The 22,434-nt window shown below is 31.2% G+C and overlaps 1 protein-coding gene across 1 annotated transcript; it reads right to left on the minus strand.

Moving 5' to 3' along the window:
* Positions 1-1,535: 1,535 nt before the first annotated feature.
* LOC113510965 (shootin-1-like) lies at positions 1,536-22,140 on the minus strand. The gene is made up of 10 exons (XM_052893037.1): positions 21,574-22,140; positions 16,561-16,747; positions 10,689-10,813; positions 8,482-8,630; positions 7,953-8,110; positions 6,888-7,071; positions 6,272-6,533; positions 5,340-5,639; positions 4,110-4,296; positions 1,536-3,844 (listed from the first exon to the last, which is right to left on the minus strand). Exons 1-9 carry the CDS (start codon positions 21,839-21,841, stop codon positions 4,115-4,117), a joined length of 1,815 nt encoding a protein of 604 aa, XP_052748997.1. The 5' UTR covers positions 21,842-22,140; the 3' UTR covers positions 1,536-3,844; positions 4,110-4,114.
* Between the last annotated feature and the right edge of the window lie 294 nt (positions 22,141-22,434).

Consider the following 22,434-nt stretch of genomic DNA (forward strand, 5'->3'; position numbering starts at 1 on the left):
CGGCTTGCATTCTTTTAATACTTGTTAACTTATTAGTATCCAGTTACTTCACGTGCACGTGCTTTTTCATATTAATCTATATTTTAATTGTTTTAAGCTAAATATGTCACTTTTAACATCAAATTTTTCCATTGTCATGAAAAAATTTCAATTAGAATTTGGAATGGAAAAGGACTTTTTACTCCGATCATTCAACATAATCTTGATTAAGCTAAAGAAATCGCGCTTAAAACATAATATAGATAATTATATTGTATAGGTTATATAATAAAATCAATTTGTTTTCAGAGGCGAAGACGATCAAATACTTTTACTACGAGTGATTAGCAAAGCTCACAAGTCATATGATGATACGGACTTATGTAAAATTTATTTATTGTATAAAATTATACAACTTATACGATTGTGTGTCTTTAAAGTATATTTTATAATAACAATAACCTTATACTCTTAGGGGGGAAGGGATTGTTAGTATTGTGGACTACCAGTCCATTGCTAGCAATATACCTTGTCAGGTCGACTTCCACGTGGAAACAATCGTGTCGAATTTCAGGTGTATTCATCACGATAGGTTAACTGATCTGCATTTTCATTTGCACCTGTCATCCCTCACTGGTACCTCGTCAGTGTATACCGTTAGTGCAGGCGGGGTTACCATTTCATTATCATCCTCAACATATATTGCTCAACATTATCTATTTTCACATCGAGTAGGTATGTACCTAAACTACTGTCAGAGGGAGACAATGTACAAAAGTCCTTTGTTTGGGTACCTTTGTCCCATTCGTGTTTCTACCGTGAAGCAGTAAGTAAGTAAGCATGGCTGTTTCGGTTTGTAGGGTGGGATATGGCAGTAAATTTACAGGGTACAGAGGAACAACACCTGAGTCCTCAGGAATGGCAACGCATTGGGGTATTATGAGCGAAACAGTATAATAATAAACTCTTTATTGCGCACAATAGAGATGTATACAAGGAGTATTTATGCAGAATGTGTATATATAAAAGGCGGAACACTTATCGCTAAAAGCGTTTCCATTTATGAGCGCGAGTCCCGCTGTGCCCTACCTCTTTTAATAAATGTGTATATATAAAAGGCGGCCTTGTCGCTAAAAGCAATCTTTTACAGACAACCAGTATACTCTGATATGTTCATGGTATGCTCATGTCTATAGGCAACGGTTACCACTTTCCATCAGGTAGGCCGTAAACTTGTTTGCCATATTAAGTTGCATAAAAAAATACCTAAACTAGCTGTGTTCCACGGTTTCGCTTGTGGTCGTATCGTGGTGTTAAACAGCCTATTACTTTCCTCAAGAAATGAGCTATCTAATGTAAAAAGAATTTTTCAAATCCGACTGGAAGTTCCATAGATTAGTGCATTCAAACAAACAATTCTTAAATTATTCATTTATTTAATAGAGATTAGTATCATTCATATTTATGACTGGTTTTTCATGCTGAAAATTTTTTTTTATTTTTTTTAATAATTTTTTATATTTATATGATATTACAGTAAATAATAACCCAGTAAATATACTTTGATATAAATCATTTATTTAAAAATAAACGTAAATGTTACTTAGAGCCTACATAATACTTTACAAAAATCCTCGACCGTTTTTGCTGAGTTTTGATGCATAGAATACACAAATCAATGGCACCAAAGGTAACTCTTTCATTAATAACATCGTAACATGGAAACCTATGTAATAAATTCAAAATAATTATATTTATACAAAACTTAAAATTTATTTTTATACAAATATGTTATAATCAGAATCTTATAATTACTAAAGTCTTATAAGATGGAGTATTCGGTCGATAATAATATCTTAATCATAATTAAGTCACGTATAATAAAAAAAGTCTATAATTGTTATATTCATCTATGAAAAATAGTTGGAATTTATTTCTAACAAAAATAATATAGGACATATTATAAGAATGTTTATTCGCAATTAAATATATTTAGTTTATATTTAGGCCTTAGTAACCTATTACCTATCTAATATAGATTTCCAAAATGTTTTGCTATATACGAGAAATTTAATAAAAGTTGTAAATTACATAATTATATTAATAACTTTATACCCTACAATCGTACATGTATAAATTTAACAAATATCTATTATTCAACATTTCATATAAATATAAATGCTAATTATTCGAAATATTGTATAAATATAATTAACTATCTAATGGCAATATTTTTTTTTGATATGGCAGCATCAATTCCAGTAGTGCCTAGGACAGGTTTACATTGTACTAAATTGAATTTATATTAGATATATATCATTTAGGAAAATCGATAGTAAAAGTAGATATGGAAATAGTATATTGTACGGAGATAATACACTATAAGTGGTCATATTTAGGTATGATATGTTTTGATTATAAATTTAAAGTTTCGATTTAAAATTAATTAGAACAGATTTATCAACGAAATATTCTTCTATTATCGATGGAAGCTTAATTATATTTGCTACCACATAAATTTAATATATTTTTTTATTTATATATTAGCATTATGAGTCATCGTTCATTATAATTAATTACTACCTAAGTATATCACTTATTAACAGTCAAATTGGCACTATTTGTCCATGAATGTACTGCTTCATTTAAGACTGCATAAATGCATGCTTTGTATAGTCACAGTTTTACAATTTATACAGTTAGACAGTGACTCTAAGAGTAACGAAGTGGAACACTAGAAGAGATTAGGCACAGTGGACTGAATACCGCAGACACGCATTGTTTATACTATCATAAATAATGGACGATGTGAGTAGTCCGGTAGTGTAAATTAAGGATTAATGCTAATTTGATACAAAATATTTTTTTAATTTTCAGTCTATTGAAACATTGTCATATATTATAAATATTAGAAATAGAAATGTTACCATCAGAAATCTGGTTTGATAAAAATTAAAACACAGACTATATTTCATAATAAGATATTTTTATATCAAAACTAATATTCAGTACAAAATATAGTTAGGAAAAATATAGGTAAATGACCATTATTCTGTTATGTATATAATTAGTATGACAATTCGTAGTTATATAGATAGATACCAAGTCAATAAAGGAGATGGCGCCTATTTAGGGCAAATTATATTTTATATAAAATGCCGTAATTCAGTATTACAACGGTATTTCCCTGTGACTACCTCCATCTCTAAGATTAGATCTGTTTCACACTTCGTTTTTATAAAGGTAAAGCAAACCGCTGACGGTTTTTTAGAGTCATTTATAAAATAGTTATCGCAAAATGACTATTCTATATATAAGTTGATTTGCGCTGAAGAAAAGGATTATTTTTTATTTATCCATTTTAGTATGCAGTTTTATTAGTAAATAACGAGTGAAAGAGTGAATGAACGAGAATTTCTTGTGTTACCAGCATAGGTTACATTGATGTAATATTATTCAGAGTGGGCCAAACCCTTTAAAAAAGTGCTCAAACACGTTTTTATTCATAACTGAATGCTTCATTCTTGATCTTGGAGTAAATACAGGACAATTTTGAGATGGGCACGGCCCACCAGACAGATATATCCTTAAATACGCCTATGATAGCCTGCAACAGTTATTTATTTATATGTTGAGATGAAAGTTTCAGCTCTTAAACATACAACAAAGTGCACTGAGCATCTCAATTCTTATCTCTGTAAGCAATGTAATGCTATCTATATCTTTCTACCAATCAGTTGTAAATATATTTAATTTGTTCAAATAATTGTGGTACCCGCTATCAATATTGGTAAACCAGTAAATAATTATTTATCAAAATCCAGTCAATTTTATATCTTCTATCATCTTTTTCCATATGGATCACCTGTAAAAAATAAGTGTTGCTATATAATCTCTCCTTATATATATATATATATATATATATATATATATATATATATATATATATATATATATATATATATATATATATATATATATATATATATATATATATAATTCAATGAATGTTGTATGGCTTTATAGCCAGTTTTATCGTGTAAAATTATTGTTAAAAGAGTAAGAGGTTTATTAGAGTAACAAGTAAATAAATGAAAAGATTTCTGATATTAAATGGCCAGTGAACTTACATTGGTCACGTGTTCGGTTCTCTCGCGAAGCTCCTGCGTTTGCGTAGTGTACCAAGGATTTGCAGCATTTCCTTTACCGCTTCAGGCTGGTCCTCCCGCGGTTTGCGTTCCATAAAGTTTTGCTCTGTGGACTTTAAATGGAACTTGCCCCCTTTTATTTGGTCCACTATGGCGTCAATTGCGCCGCCTGTAAATGACATAATTGTTCAGAAATAAAACAAAAATTTAAATACTTGTTTTTAATATTTTACACAGTATAATTACACTTCTATTTTCTCAAATGCTGACTGAGAGAGAATGTTATATTACCTATAAGGTACCAGGTACAGGTGATAATGTATGTATCTCAGAAACTTAGAAAAACATATATATATGTTTAGTGTTTATATCCAATGATATTATCATATCAGCCTTTAATCGTCCACTGCTAAACATAAGCCTCCCATTTGGGGGTTTTGCCAGTAGTTGCCACGCTTGGAAATGTTTTAAAAGGGACGCTGCTGCCCATCCCTCGTCCGTATTTAGTCGATTCTTACGACACCCACGGGGAAGGAAGGGGTAGCCTATTTTATACCAGGACTACACGCCAATGATATTATCATAAATGAATTAATATAGTATATTTATATTCACTGGATATTATAATATTTTTTCTTTTTTCTATTAATATTTTATCTTTCGATAGCAAAGGTTTAGAAATAATTTAATTCAAAGTCTTTAAGCGCCAGTTAAAATCAGATGATAATAGGTAGATTTAATTAATTTCAGTCAATACAGATAATAAAATCTAGTCCAATTATAACCACAATTTATTAATTACAATGAATTAAGATTTAAATATACGAGTAGAACACGTGAGTACGGTTTACTAAGTCTGAATAGAACTAATTTTCCGTACAAGTAACTCTACGAATATCTACGTTTTCTGTTATTGTGACGTTTAACAATAAAAAATATTTTTATTGTTACACGAAATGAATACATTTTAAAGAAACATGATTCATGGACTAACTACGCAACTTCTATTGTTCATTTAGTGTCCTTGTTAAATAAATAAAGAAATCAACACTATGGTAGGTATGCAAAATTTTCTTTGTACACTAATGCAATGAATACGGTACTGTCCTAAATCTATGTCTTTTCTAGTTAGGAGTCGATTGATTGAGGTCATTGATATTTTTATAATTATCTTATAGATAGTTGTTTGGATCGTTTTGTATCGACACTAACCTCCGTTCTGCTTGCTTTTCTTCAACGTGCCCTGCTTTCCAGCGAGCATCTTCGCCATGTCGTCCGCTCCAGATGACACGAATGCTGGCGGTGGTGGTGGTGGTGGTGGCGGCGGTGGGGGAGGAGGTGGGGGACATGCTGGTGGTGGCGGCGGGGGAGGAGGTGATATTGCTGCTGGTGGGTTGGGTGGCGTGGGTGACGGACATCGCGACGAAGTGTCTTCTGGAGGATTTAAAGGTTGTGGAGGGGACGGCGAAGGTGGTCGGGGCGGGGTTTGGGGACGCTCAGGAACTGTTGGAGCTGGAATAAATATTTTTTTACATATATGTTTTGTATTTTTATTGCCTTCTGTAATGCAATTTATTTGACACAAAAATTAGGTAATAAAGACCCACCTGATGGAAAGTGGTAACCGTCGCCTACAGACTTGACCAGTATAATGGACATAACATAGTGTACTGTTTTGCCTATGATGCCCTTCATGTGTTGCCATTACTAAGAACTCGTGTTATTCTTCTGTACCCTGCAAATTCACTGCCATATCCCACCCTTTAAACCGAAACACATCCATGCAAACACAATATAAATCAGAGATATAAGCTCTAGCGATAACAACATCAATAATTAACATATTAGGTACATTTTGATGTTTCACTAGGTATTAACGAGTATAGGGACGGTTAGCATGGTCTGTACCAATATTTCGTGTTAAAATCTCACATAGATAGAGGTTTATTTTCAAGCAGGTCAGCCATCTTGTGGTAAAAATAGAAACACAAACAAAGGCCTTAGCCTTAGCAGAGTAACCTTTAGATCTAATTTAAAAGTCTAGAAGTCAATTACTTGTGTGATTTTCTCGGTATCATGCAGATGTCATAATATAACGTGATATATGAATAAACAGATTTTATATAACAATTTTGACATCTTACCAACAGGCGCCAAGATTTCTTCTTTGATCACCTCTTTCATTTTCATCTCTGGTGTCTCGCTCCCTCCATTTTCGAAGTAACTAATTCTAGACATGAGATTCCCTCTCCTCGGTCGGTCTGAGAACTTCTTCTCCAATTCTGCTAGCTTCTTCTCTGCACTCTCGGCTCGTTCTACTGCTTTCTGAGCATCTTCCTCTGCTAGTCTTATTTTCTCCTCCCATAATAATATGTCAGTATCTTCGTGTTTTTCAGCTAATTTCAACTGTAGGAGAAATATATAAATTTTATGTACGTTATAATAGGAATCTATAAACGAAGGGTAACTGGCGAAATGTGTAGCAATTTTTTCAATTTAATAATAATTTAGGTAAATACTTTTGTGTCTTTGCCACCAAGCTGTTAGTTAATTATTGGATACAAAGGCATTATACCTTAGCTTAGCTCCCATAAATGATAAAGAGTTAGATAATACATATACATAAGTACCATTAGTAGTCATTGATGATTAAATGTTCTATGATATGTTAGCTTATTTGCATACCCTGACTTATAAAAAGTTAATTATATTAAAATGTCAGCAACTGAGTAGCTATAAAAGGCATGTATCAGATTCTACCTGCAATTCCTCAAGTTGGTCTCTGTGGCGAGCAGCCTGGCTCTCGAGCGCCCCTTTGAGGCAGTCGACCTCCCCAAGCAGCATTGAAAGTCGCTCGTCTAGCCCTAGTTCACCCACCAGCAGCGCGCTCTGATGTGTCAGCACGCGGACACGCTTCTTTGCGTCCCGGGCTTCCGATTTGTATCTGGAAGACATTCAATCCAAAATATTACTTGAAATTGTTGCCATAAGAGTGTTTCTACAATGTCAATTTTTACGATTATTTTGCACGATAGACCTGACCTCTTAAAATAGTCGTATATATACTTTCAAATCTGTCTTTATGAAGTTTCGCTTGGATCTTGAGGAGCGTACCAGACAATTCTGGGGTGGGCACTGCTCACCCGGCTCCCTCCTTATCATAATGCCTGTTACGATTAGTCCGCGAGACATAAGATAAGCTTTGCATTTGTGTCAAAAATATATATGAAAGTATGGGTAATATAATGTGACTATAGGCCTATATGCAATATATTTCAGTCAAGGTTAAAATCAATTTTGCAAGTTGAAAATTACTCACACAAATGTAAACTCTGTTTATGTATCACGGGTCGTAGGTATCAATATTGGAAGCCTTTTGACCTTCTCTTCATATTATCTGCTCTGGTATCAGATTCATAATGATATCATAGTGTAAATGAATCCGCCCTTTCCTCACCTACCTCGCATACCTGTACCGATGAACAATTCTAGAAATGAGTTGTTTAGACTGTGTATATCGGTGGCCTCGTCAGGCCCCCGCTGGCTGTCATGTAACAAACGTTGTATTATTGCTATATAGACATATGTCTAGGTATATTTTCTTATCTGTTCGCTTGAATGAGCCGGCAGCAACAAAACGTCCAAATCGGAATGATATCATATCTATTATATAGGCTATCATTATTTGAACTGATACCATGTTGAATAATAAGGAAATGATCTAATGATTTATCAGGTGAAGGTGGCCTTTTAAAGTATCCAGAACGTTGCTTATGTGTCTATCATGTATAAAAAGATATAGGCTACTAATACACTCGTACTCACGTCTCGGCCATCTCCCTATCCTTGTCGGCGTTTTCCTTGAGCGCAGTGACCTCTTCCATGAGAAGCTTGGAGACGCGGTTGTGGCTCTCCAGTTGGCCACGCATATCCTGCAATTCCTTTTCTTGTGATGCGCATTTTTCTCGTTCAGTCTCTAGTTCCTAGAAAGGGACAAATGCAATGTAAGGGTATTTTTCTAATGGTAAATTTGGGTTTTCTAAAAAAGATGAAATAGTATACTCTTGAGATATACACACCTGTGCTATAGTGTACAATGCCCTAATGGAGGATGGAATTTATTAATGGAGGATAAAACGAGCAGATTATTTAGTCATCGTGACGAGAAATAACCATAATGGTTCCCAGAGAGATTGCTTTGTAAATCAGTACATCGTGACAGGGTGTATTGCTAACAATTTCTTCACCCTTTTAAAGAGTTAGTCAAAGTCATACAAAGAAGTTACGTACACGTTAATTAGCGACTGAATAAAATTACTTAGCGTTAAGTTAGCAAGGTAAACGTCCTAATCACCTGCGCTAATGTCACATTCAGTTCTTGAGCTTCAAACTCCTGCAACTTTACGGTGTTAAGTTCCGTCTGTAGCTCGGCTATCTGACGACTCAGCTCTGTTACGGTTTGTTTCAGGAATTCCACCTCTTCATTACTGCTTGTATCGGATGCTGCAATTGCCAAAAAATATAACAATAAATTTATACTCTAAGTTTTAAATAAGACAAAGGGTGTATATTATGTAAGTATCTCACAATAATTACATACCTGGTCCACAAACTCAAATATTCTATAACTGTATCATTTATATAATTTTAATATTTATATCCCATTGCTTTGCTTGTTTAAATTTGTGTATAAAGTATTTATTTATTTTATTTATTTATTTAACACTTTATTGCACCAACATAACATGATTTGTTAAAACAATTTTCACGTATAGTGTAGTACAAAAGGCGGTCTTATTGACAACCTTTGTATCATTTAAAAAAGATAGATTTGTAAAAAATAATATTTTGACAGCATAGTCATATACATATAATATATATATACATATATATACATACACATACACATATAAATATATATACATACATATACATATATGCATAAATACATACAAATATACCATATTAATACACATATATATAACCACATAAAACTGGAAATACGTAGGACTAAGTGATTATAAGGATAGGTAGTGGGCTTTAACTAAGTTTTTAAAAATGGGCAACGATTTGTATACAAACGAACTGCTTGCACGGAAAAGGATTTGGAGTAGAAAGAGGAAGAATGGGTAGCAATTATGATGGATGTCAGTACTACGTAAAGAATAAGAATTAGAATTGCTCTTAGTATCTTATGTTTTAAGTTAGAATATAACCTACATATGTACTAAATCCGATGAACCGTTTAAAATGTCATTGAGTAAATAAATATACAAATATCTAAATATCCAAACGTCATGACAACTTTGTATTTTTTGTAATTTACATTACATATAAGATATTCTACGCAAATTCAGTATTTAAATTTAATTTCTAATATTGGTTAGACTGAAAATCGAATCGAGGGCCTCATTTATAAGAACATACAAACCAGTGCATTGAGAGGCCATTGTCTATTAAATAGGAATCAATATACCTGATTTTTATTAATCAGAAAACAATAGCGAGTCTGACGAATAAAGAAACAGATTTACATACGTTACGACTATAATATATGAATATTTATTAACACTTCAAATCGAAATATAACTTAGTTCAAACTTGGAATATGTTTTCAATTCAAATTCCATAAAAAAAAGTGATATATGTAGTGAATCGTTGTGTCAGACATATTTATTTTCGACCAAGATTACATTTGCGATATTAGTTTCACAAATAACTTTAGGCAACTACTAGCTATAAAATTCTCGCAATTTATATAATATATAAATTTATTAATGTAAAATCAAGATATAAATCTAAAAAATAAAGCTCGTAGCGGAAGTGTTTAGAATTTTGTATTGATTATTGAGTTTTAAGTGAAAGGATTAAAAGAAGTATGAGGATATAATTGAGATTTTACGTAACATTGGATGGTAATAATATTTTAATACCGGCAATATTGAGAACCTTGAATTCATTAAATTTAGAAAAAAAGAATCTAAATAGTTTTCTACTAAAGTTTAGGTCTTACTATAAGAATAAATATTAAATCCTCCAGTAATTTTCTATTAAGAATTCTGTAGCGTACTATTAAATATTTTAATTTGTGAGAGAACGCGAAAGTAATAATACATAATTATGTAAAAAATTGTTGTAGTTAATAAAGTTATAAAAACCAGCATAAATATAAAAAGTTTTGCATCATTGCTAAGACTGAAGTAATTATCTAATGTCTGATATAGTAGCTTTAAAATAAAGCGTAACACAGTCTGTTACAGCGATGTGCGATCATTATGTGAAGCGCAAAAAGTACTGACTTTAACATAACGTAAGGTGGACATTTTCTTTAACTTGTTTTCAATAAAAATGTCCGTTTTTCTATAACCAATTTAATGTTCATATAAATTATCAGCATTTCGACAAATGGCAGTATCTACTAAGGGCCGAGGCGGCGGTAGACAGGTAATCAGCTTAAAGCGTCAACAGCTATTGATGCATTGACAACTGACGACAAAACTGGCTTTTAGATTAAGGCTGTTGACTTAATTTATTCATAGATATAGTTGGTTTCGATTATACCTGTGTCGGTGGAGTCCGTTAAGTCTATTTCAACGGTTTTCGTCGGCAACGCTTGCAGGAGCGCCGTACTCCGCCTCTTCAGTTGTTTGTTCTGTTTGTACCATTCACCAGCCTGTTGCATAACCCTGCAATAATAGATATTTGCATGTTAATTTGAGAAATATGGAAAAGAGTAACGAAGATTTAAATGTAAATATATAGTTAGTATGAACTCATTTCTTGTTTATGCGTGCAGTGTAATAAGAAAATAGTTTGTTAATTAATAGGCTTAACTGTCAATTTAGTACTGCATAGTTAACAGTAGGAAAAATTAAAATATCTATGAAATGAACTAACAGGGATATTGCCTTTGTGTTCTTTTGACACTTTCCCTTTAAACTTAACCTTCCTGATTAATTATCTCTTTGAACCATAGATTGTTTCTTTACTCTTCTAATACAGTTAATTATTTGATATTGCAATATTTTGTTGTATTTCTTCATGTATGTATTTATTATTGTTAGATATTACTTTATGTTTCCTCAATTCATGAATGCATCGTCTACCTATTTCTCTGTTTGCCCAATGGTTGTCTAACATTACATTTAATATAAGCAAAGAAATTATATTAATTTATTTGGAATATAATTAAAGTGATTCATAACTTAAAATTCACCTAACGAAATCGCGAACGAAAAATGAATTAGTTAACAGATATCAAATTACAAGACAACACAAATTTAATATATTGCACAGAAATGTGTCACAATTTCTTATAAATAACAACATTGATATTCAGTCAGCAGCGCAATAAGTTTATTGGAGGATTGCTTCAACTTTAACGTTACATAATGCAAGTTATACACCTATTCTGTATTATTGGAATGTTTCTTCAAATAAATAGAGAACAAAACTATTATTATAAATATTGCATATTTGCACTACAAAAATATTCTTGATATTTTCGTATGTCTATAAAATTTTTTTCACACGGTTTTTCTTTCAAACACATACTATATACAATTACATATATTATGGTATGTCATCCAGAATATGGATAATAAATATATAAACTATATGTTTCATGCTATACAAAATGTACGCCATGTGGTCCTGGTACAGATAGGTCATCCATCCCTTTCTCATGGATGTTATTAGAGGCGACTAAGGAAATTTAGCAGTCGAGGGATGAGCAGCAGTTTCCTTATTAAAACATCACCAAAACTTAAGTGCGGTTGTCAACCCACCTGTCAAGCGTGGCAATTACTGGCAAAACTCCCTTTATGGGGATGGTTTAGGGTTAGTAATGGATAGGTAATTGCTCATATAATAAAAAAACGGTAAAATACGGTTATGTACCACTTTCCATCAGGTGGGCTGTCAGTTAGTTTGCCGTTCTAAGTTCCATAAAAAAAATAAAAAAATATATTTCACAATTAAGCGGAAAAATTCCGCGGCGATAATTATCAGTTTGTTACGAATATTAAGACAAAAAGAATAAAAAATAAATTAGATTACATAAATATAAATAAGAATTGCGCAGTTTAATATAATCATGAGTATAATCCCAGATGGGGCGATCGCAGGCATTACTTTATTTATGACGCCGTTGTGGGGAACATTATTATAATCGATGAATACATGTATGTGTTATATTTCAATGTGGAAGTTAGAAGGCAAATTGCCTTTTTAAAATTAATTTTACTTGATAAACGATTTTTTTATCATCGTAAAGTTGAGTTAAAATTAGATATAGAATTGACGTAGTATTTCGTATTGATCTGATTTCATACAGTCAAATACAACATTTGAGGTCTTATAATTCGATATCAAAGCCACTCAGGCTATAAATTACATCGTTTTTAGATAAAAGTATATTAAAAAACTTATGACAAATTTTTTATTAAAATTCGATGCCATAAAAAAATAATTAAAAAAACTTACATCTTGAAATTTGTTTAATTCCAATCATCAACAGTATTAAAAATATTTGAAGAAGTGCGAAAACAGTTCCATTTTAATCCTTCATTATTATTCACTTATTTTCTATATAATATTATTATTAAAAAAAATTCAAATACAACGTGCACTAGAATCTCACAAAACTAATCCACAACATTGATGAATTTTTAGTAACATTGTACGTAGGTATATAAAAATCAGTATCACCGTTAACAACAAAAAATATTTATGACACAGTATAAAAGATATTTATTGTCCATTACTTAATAGACATATAGAAAATCATTTATTATAAGGTATGGCAACGGTCGTATTGTCACAGCGGATGGTCTAAACTGAACACCGAATGCATAATATTAGCTAATCCAATAGTGAAATTGGTACATTACAATATTTTTGCATATTTAACTTGGCCGATCACTTTGACTTTCAATATTTTATGTGAGCATGTGAGCATTCAAATTAAATATTTATGTAACAATTGAAGCATCTTCAAAATAAAAAAATATGTTGGCAGCCTAGTTTAACTGATTTAAAACCATTTATGTACATATGTAGTTTTACTGTGCATTAAAGTTTAAATAAATAAAAAAAAATTTTGCAATTTTATTAATATAACATTCGTAAAATTAGAACTAGATGATGTCTATACGCATGTCTGTCATAAGAGCAATAAAAGCTAAAGAAATAATTTTCGGAATTATTGTCTGACTATATGTCTGTTCTCGTCAAAACTACTACACCAATCACGAAGGCAATTTACACAGTTGTTCCTGAAGGTCTATATTATAAACTGATGTATATTTTATCTTAACATGTCACCTACCAGTGATTACCTACTTCTAAAATAATTTTATTAAGTAGCTTGGTACATATACACACAAGGAAATACATATATCTAAAATAATTTGTTTTCAGTTTTGGTTTTCAGATTGTATAATAAATATGTTACATTTTTTTTCTTAGCAGAACAATAAATTATTTTAACTCTTTAGTAATAGAGCAATAGATATACATTTACAAAGTTTAATTAAAATGGTTGAGTTGTTTAGCAGATTAACATGAACAAACGTCGTGACACAGAATTTTTAATATTAAGATTTGAATAAAATAATCTTTATTCAAATAAACTTGTTTACAAGTTCTTTTATCTCTAAATTCTTCCTCATTTCTTTTTAATGTTTCCTCGGCGGTAATTTTTGCAAAAATGTAATTTCTCTTAAGTGAGTTAAATCTAAAATTAGTACCCATAAAATTATAACGCAAAATAATTATGTGTTATAACCGCAGACTGTATGAGTAAATCATTTATAACACAAACAATGTATTTGTATACATTTTACCTATCCTGCATCGGTGACACACAATAATGTAGTTATTGTCTACACTAATATGTTATTATGTATTAAGTTATTATATATATAATAATCTTTTAAAGTATATATATATATATATATATATATATATATATATATATATATATATATATATATATATAAAATATATATGTGGTTTATATATTCTCTGAATATATATATTCGTAATTAACCTCTAATTTTAGAGATATGTATATATATACAGTCAAAATGTATGTAATGAATATTACTTAACATTTATTTCACAGTAATAAAATGGCTAGAAAATTATCATTTATGGTTCGAATGATTTTGAGGTCTTTTCTAGAAGTCATCGTTAATTGTAGTAATACTAATGATTATATAATCTAATCTTTATAGAGCACTCATGTTATATTGATGAATATGGTACATGTAATCATTAAATATTACGTATTTACTGAGATATGTTTAAAAAGAAAACAGGAAATACTTTTCCTGTTAATCTTCTATCTTTAAATTAGGCGCACCGCCTGATTTTGTTCGCATAAGAAATGATTGTCACGTACACTATGTCTTTATTTCATATTGTTATTATACCCCATTTGTCTACCAATAAAACACAATAGTTCCTTACGGTTCTGAATGTCAATCTATCCAGTCAATTAAGATTTAAATCATCGGGCCAACACGATGACCTCTCACGTGATATACCTAATTATGCAGCAAATACTTTGAAACCTATTTTCGAAACGTATTTCAAACTGTGACATTTCACCACTTTTAAATGATTACAATGAATCTAAAACAAGAGATTTTGATGTAATGTTGAAATATATAATTAGGAAGCCTTACCATTGTCAGTTTTTTTATAATCTAAGCCTATGCTTATATATAAAATATGCTTTTCTATAAAAGATTTCAACTATAACTTATAAAATGCTGTATTGTGGAACATTATAAAATTGTCCATCCCATTTGGGAATCTGTATACCTACTAAGTTGTCTTTGATAGGAAATCATCAGTTTTTGTACAAAAGTCGTTCGCATGGGGTACCTCTGTTTTATTAGTTTTTACCGTGAATCAGCTGCACTTGTATGACTGTTTCGGTTTGAAGTAGAGGCCTAACAGCATAGTCTCCATAAGAGGTCCCATAACACAGAAGATTGGAACTTCTCTAAATAACTACAGTAAATAATAATAGGAAATGCATATTTTTTTTCTCCAAACCCATAACCAGCCAGAGAAAGTCATAATTCTATCCATATCTAAAGGTGAAGCTTATCACTTTCTATTAGGTAGGTTGTCTTACTTATTTGCCATTCGAAGTATTATTAAAAGAAAATTTTATGTCAAAAAGAGATAATTTTTTTATGCAACTTAAAATGGTAGAAACACGAATGGGACAGAGAATTCATGATAAACTAAATAGTGATTTAGGAAACTGTGAATACTAAGGAAATTAATATTTTCTATATTCAATCCTATAACAGGCCAGAGAATGCCGTTACTTGTTAATCAGTGTGACAACGCAATGCAAAATGCATTCAAATTTTGTTATTTTATTTATTAAGCAGCAAAGTGGAACGATTGTGTAAGCAAATGCAATCATTGCATAATAAATATATTTAGTAGTGTTTACAAAATATATATATTTGTTAAAAAATAAGTTGACTATCTTGACTTACATATTTACAATCTTGATTTAATTAATATATTTTGTAAATAGTGGAAAAGACATATTTTATGATGAATTTAAACTTTTACTTTTTGTTATCATAGAAACAGCAAAAAGTAGATATGTTTTTGCGGATTAATTGGCGAAATTTTCCACACGCGCTTTTAATCGCCTACCTACTACATTACATCGTATTAATATGACAGAATTGTAATTAAACAACGTCTGTACATAAAAAATAATTAATAAAAAATTATATGATGCGTCTCCATAATAACAATAGAATGCAAAACCATATTTTTTTATAATTATTGTCTATTGGTATCTCTATTTGTATGTTTGTTCGGGTATCACAAAAATTTTAATACTGAATATAGTTTTAAAAGTTATATTTTTGATATAAATATTTATAACAATATACCGTCTGGATGTAGTTATCTACATCCAAAATACGCACGTACGAAGTTTCGGGTGAAAACGAATTTAAATGATATAAACTATGTAACGTTACATATGCAAATACAATACTCTATACTAGTATAGTATTATATTATCTGTGACTTTATATACGAATTACATCACATGGAACATATTTTTGGTAGTTTAAAGAATTATAACAAAAATGAACTATGAACAAAAAAGAAAGCTATTTTTAACCTGCAACTAGAGCCAAGTTGATTTTAAAAAATATTTTTCATAAACTGATGAAACCAGGAATAGAACTCGAGATCTGATTAGCTCAAACTAACGAGATTATGACTGTGCTATACAGGCTATCAAATTGATTTAGTTTCTCGTTTAAAACCAGCCGAAAAACTTCTGCTGGTTCCGATTCTTGAGCCCAGAAAAAGTGTCATCAATTAATTATCATAACGATACTATATATTTAGTAATGGAATATTAGATAATATAACTTACTTGTGCATAACACCCGCATCGACTTCATGCTGGTTCTTCAACTGTTGGTACTCTCGAAATAGTTTTTCTGATACTGTTCTCAGTTTGTTCAACTCCCGTTCCCTCTCCCGAAGCTCGCCTTCCAGATGATTCCTCTCCTCAACAACGATATTGTACCGCCGTTGTAAGTCATCGTGCTCACGTTTAGCTGAGAAAAAAACATAACACATTATTTTTGACTATCTGTAACCCATGGGTTCGAACGCATGGATCAATGTATATTGTAGCCTATATTTTAAGTTAAGATATAAACTACTCGCGTACCAACTTTACGCCCCACACCCCGCCCTTTAAATAATGCTTAATATTACTCACTGTACATCGAAAGCGTAGGTGGGGTTATCATTCTTTTTCCATTCTATTAAAAAAAACTTCTTGTATTTGATGACAAAGTAAGAGCATAAAGTGTTTAAAGAATACAAACTCTGTTCTCCTCAGGAATTTGTAAAAGGCGATTAAAGAAAAAAATACTTAAAAATGTGTACTTCATAAACAATTTTGGCTTCATTAAAACATTTTATTTCTTATACTCAAGCATTACATTTTCCCGATGTGTTGACGAGGCCTTGAGGTGATATTAGGCTTACGTGGCAATTAGTCATTTCTGATAATGTCTAGTCCTGTAAATGTATGTACTGTTTTTGTAGGGAAGTATGTATTTGAATGAAGGTATTTAAATAAAACTGTGTTCCTGTGGAAAAAGATATGAATGTACACGTCATTTCCCTCAGAGATAAACAAAGGAATATATAATGAAATAAATAAATATATTTTTTATCATTTTTATATTCACTTATGAAGTTGTAGCTCATTTATCAAAAACAATGAATGACCTTAGAATGATGTGGTAAATGTGCATATCAAATTCGGTCCTTTCATCCTTGTATTTTAATAATATTTCTATAATTCTTGTCTTTATATTCTCGTTCGTTCGTAACATGACTCCCTTGTTCAATAGATTAGATTTTCAAGACGTCAATCAAGAAGACGGTTGGAATCTACCAATACCATCAACCATTACCAAATGTAAATTCGGAAGTTTTGAAATTTTAATAGATTTCATAGATGGATAAAAATAAAAATGGTAGTTCTTTCGTTTTCCACGAAAACATTTCAATATAATGTTAGAATTACTAAATATAAGTTTTTTTTTTCAAAGAACGTTTGTACTTTTATTTATTTATTTAGTTTTAAGATTCTTATTTCTAAATCTTTAGATAGACTTGCAAATTTTAAGAGGTAAGTATGCTGTTTTCTATATTGGGCTAATAATAAAAATGCTGCACCTAGTTTTGAAATGTCCGACATGAATAGTTCGTTTATTCAGGCATTTCCGCACTTAGCTTCGTAATTGGGCCATTGAGTGGGGATTGTTTGAAAAGTTACATGCAAAACAATTCTACTACCGTATCGCTTGCCATCGATAGCGAACTGAACATCTTGGTAGTAAAATGCCTGCGTAAAATTTTAATTTGCTGGGTTTCCTTCTTGCGTATTCTCAGACTGTAAGATTTCTCCAATTAAATCGCAAAAATACTCCATCAGATTTTTTTTATTGTGTGTTATTGTTTTATCAAATTGTTTTTCGTCATATATTTTTTTTTCTATTAAGAATGACAAATAAACCCTCAGCTTGTTTTTTTTTTATAGTAAGCAATTGTCATCAATAATCGTAAATGATATTATAAACATCTAGTATATGTGTATTGTATCGTTTATGAGACACCATACTTATCCTATTATTTTATAAATGTAAGAGTATGTAAAGATAATTAGATATTCACTGAAATGACCGAAAGTATTGAAATGGGAAGAACAGGATTGTTAGCAATGGAGTTTGACTGCTCCATTGCTAGCAATATGCCCTATTAGGTCGACCTCCACGTGGTTCCCCCTGGAAACCATCGTCAACAGTTCTTGTTGAATATGTCACGATGGGCTAACTGACCTGCTTCTTCCTCACCTATCATCCTTCACTGGTGCCTCGCCGGTGTATACCGTTAGCGCGGATGGGGTTACCATTCCATTATTACCAATAAAAAAAAGTATTGAAACGAAACTTAGTACACACGCTGACCATTAACTATATCATAGATTAGCTGCACAGCTATGGACGGCTTTTTGAAAATATAGTACCGCTTATGTTGCTCGCTGATAATGTAGCTTTCCATAGGTGAAAGATTTTCTAAAATCAGTTCAGTAGTTTTTGAGTTTAACCATTATATACAAATCTTTCCTCTTTATAATATTATAGGATAGATGTCGTTTATATAGAGTATAACACATAAAATAATTTTTAAGTTTAATTTTCGGTGATAAAACCACGGTATGTAGAATATGTAAATTTTAATAACTATTAGTCTACTACTTTGAGATACTAATTAACTCAAATAATTATATAAATTTACTAAACAGGTAAAATGTATATAAATAAGAAATATAAGGATAATATTACTGAAAATTAACTCAATATAATTGGTACCCGACTAAATTTCATTTGAATACTTATTATGTTTGTCCACAAGCTTTTATATAGCTTGCAGTTAACCTAAGAAATTTTATAACCATTTTTATCTTAAAAAATTGTCATATGTAAGGATATGATATCTGCCTACGCACCAAATTTTATTACATTTCATACAGTTTTACTTTTGTATTCCATGGACACGTCCTTTACAAGAACTGCATTAAATACTATCAGTGAATCCTTTACTTATCTGAAAGGACCAGTGACCAGCAGTGGAACATTAATGGGCTTTTTTATAGTATGGATGGTAAAGTAAATTTTATTGAAATTGGTTGAGCCATTTTGGAAATTTTCTTTAAAGGGTAAGAATGGTGTAGTAGTCCTTCCGCTATTGGTATAAGCTGACGGGACACCATTGAGAGAAGGTGAATGCAGTTAGCGCATCATGACGAATCCCACAAGTTTTTAGGAAAAACCGTGTGAAGGGCGACCTGATAGAGTATATTGTTAGAAATGGGGTTGTCGTTACAATTCCCCCTCACCCCGCTCTCTTTACGGAGATTAATATGCATGAACATAGTAATAAGCGATTTTGATACTTTATAGCATTGAAAAACAGTAATGAATTTACTATGATTGTTTTGTTCTTCATCATTTTACCAATTAATAAAATATACCAATTTACATAATAGTGAATAGGTAAACATATTTACAAAAATAGCATACTTGTATCTAAATAATTAGATAAAACTGTATTTTTTATCTCTACCTTAAGTATCAATCTAGAAACAACTAAAAAACTAAAAAATTTGCATGCATTTTTTAAGTACCCATATAATTATAAGCTATTAGCCGTGATGCATAAATAGGATTGAAAATATTATCTTGTGTGTATATAAGATACAGTCCATCTTTATGCTATTTTATATAACTGTTTTGATTATAAAATTAAATGATAATAAATAAATGGATGAAGGAAGCAAGCTGTAGTGGCAATGGGCTGGTTATATACCTTGAAGAACTGACAACCGAAAGAAAGAAAGATGGTGAACAAAGGTTTTTTAGAGACGACCTTGTACAGGCAAACACTGTGAAAGACGACCCCCCACTAGATGGAGTGACGACTTCAAATGTATTGCTGGGAGTCAGTGGATGCAGATGACTCAGGATTGTTCCTTATGGCAGTCTATAGGGGAGGCCTATGTTCAAAAGTGAACAGATGATAGCTAAGATGATGAAATAAACAAATTTAACATTATCTAGTTCCAAACTAAGCAAAATTTGTATTATGGATACTAGACAAGTAATATAAATTCGCCCTTTTTAAATATATACACTTTATTTACATATATACACACACACATACACATACACACACATATATTGTATGTGTGTATATATACTAAACTAATACAAACATATTCTCTATTACTCTCTTCATGAATACAAATGTTTGTATTATGTTGGAATCGAATCCGCGACCATGATAAGACGAGGTAGTGTATTAAATCGTTAAACTACCAAGGTCTTTAATTATTATAAGAAAAATATTTATATTTTTAACAATGAAACGAACATTTCCACGGTTATACATTTTTTACTATACATACATCTACATTAATTCTCATATTATGAAAATAATAGTGTTTTATTGCTTTATTGAATAAATTGTAAAGACTGATTTAGTACATTAAAAACGAACACAATAGGATGGGAAACCTAAGCCTTAGTTACTGTCAAATTACTTAAATCGTAAGACGTAATATAGTGTACTATGAATTGACTAAATCATAATAAACAGCAATGACATTGACATTAATACGGTGTCTTATTGCTAGGTTTTTAGCTTTCATTGCTCGGCCTCCATTTTTTTATATAATTCAAATCAAACCTTTAAACAAAAAGAAACTTCAATAAAAAAAATGTTCAAACATTTATCTACCTTCCATTTTTCTATTGCCACATCTCTATTCAGTTTTATATTATATTACAAATTATAAATAAATTAAAAATTATAATAAATAGGAATAACTAAAATTTGTTTCTCTCGCATCGGATGTGTATTTTGATTTTTCTAAAAACTTGTGCAATAATAACTACTAAAAATAATAAATCAATATAATGCACTAAATAAATAACGTCATTGAATTTTAACTGACACAATAAATGCCTTTCTCTAGAACCAAGCATTGCGCAGTTCAATAACTGGTTTTACGTCTTGACATCAATAATAAACTCAGGTTAAAAGTTAAGACTAATGTAATCTAAGATTCATGCGGTTGTAGGCAACTTTATTTTACATCAACATACAATTTATAAGTCTAAGAATTAATGGATAAGCAACAGGTTATCATCTGTCATAATCCGACAAATACGCGAATAGGATTTCCACTGGTGTTTTCGTTTGCATATGAGACCTCGAGGTGTCAGAGCATGCGCAAATGCAACCGCGAATATATACATGAAAAAAAAAGAACAAACTTCTATTATAACAGTAAATTTCTTACCTTTTTCTGATTTGAGAAGGTTTGTTTTGTGTTTCCTCTCAGCCTCTTCATATTTGTTTTTCCATTTCTCGACATAAATTGAAAGCGCAATGTTCGCCTCTTTGGTGTTTTGGTGCGCGTCAGGCGGCGTCATCCTGACGGTAGTGGCTCGCGGAATCCTCGTGGCCGCGCCGCTGCTAGGACAGAGCGAGACAGCGCTCCGCACGCCTTGACACTGATTGTTGTTCGACGCGATCGCAAATACATTATCACCGTTTCTTTTAATCATTTTTGCATTCAATTTTTATTATACGCGCGTGTCTAACGCTCGCATCGTCTCGTTTTCACGTATGCACTGTTCATAACACGTGTTTAAGATCAACAGGCTGGTGCGTCAGAAAGTGTTAACGTTTTTGGAAATATATTCCCTTTGTTCTTGCTGTTGAGGAAAATGTGTCTATTATTATATACGCGGCACTTTAAAATATGTCACGCGCACTTGCATCGAAATATAAAACACCTTAATTATTGGTTAATTTGAAATAAAAAATGTTTATTAACAATAAACTAGTAACAACGTACACGATATTTAACAGCAAGTGTTAGATTGTAACTAACATTAGTAAGGTATGCCTGTGACTGTGATATGATAATGAGGACTTCGTCATCGTGAGTCATTTCGTTTGGTGTTTACGCTTTTTGTTTACATTCAATAAATCGTGTTGTGTTATCTATATCGTCATTCCACACCCATAAAGTCCCATTTAGATTTAGTTAGAATTTGTTAGTGCATGTTCCGTGTAGATCAGATAGGCTATCGATGTTAACAAACGTGCGATGATTATTGTGCTCATATTATTACTGTTATTTCCTTTACTTCAT

This window comes from Galleria mellonella, unplaced genomic scaffold (assembly GCF_026898425.1).
Source record: "Galleria mellonella isolate WM207_F2 unplaced genomic scaffold, CSIRO_AGI_GalMel_v1 utg172, whole genome shotgun sequence".
Taxonomy (NCBI): Eukaryota; Metazoa; Arthropoda; class Insecta; order Lepidoptera; family Pyralidae; genus Galleria; species Galleria mellonella.

Excerpts from the sequence above, each read along its gene's own strand:
- LOC113510965 (XM_052893037.1), bottom strand. The coding sequence starts at position 21,841 with ATGATTAAAAGAAACGGTGATAATGTATTTGCGATCGCGTCGAACAAC. Across the intron at positions 8,631-10,688 it reads AACGGACTCCACCGACACAG|CATCCGATACAAGCAGTAAT; the intron begins GTATAATCGAAA and ends TGGCAATTGCAG. Across the intron at positions 8,111-8,481 it reads TGAATGTGACATTAGCGCAG|GAACTAGAGACTGAACGAGA; the intron begins GTGATTAGGACG and ends GTCCCTTTCTAG.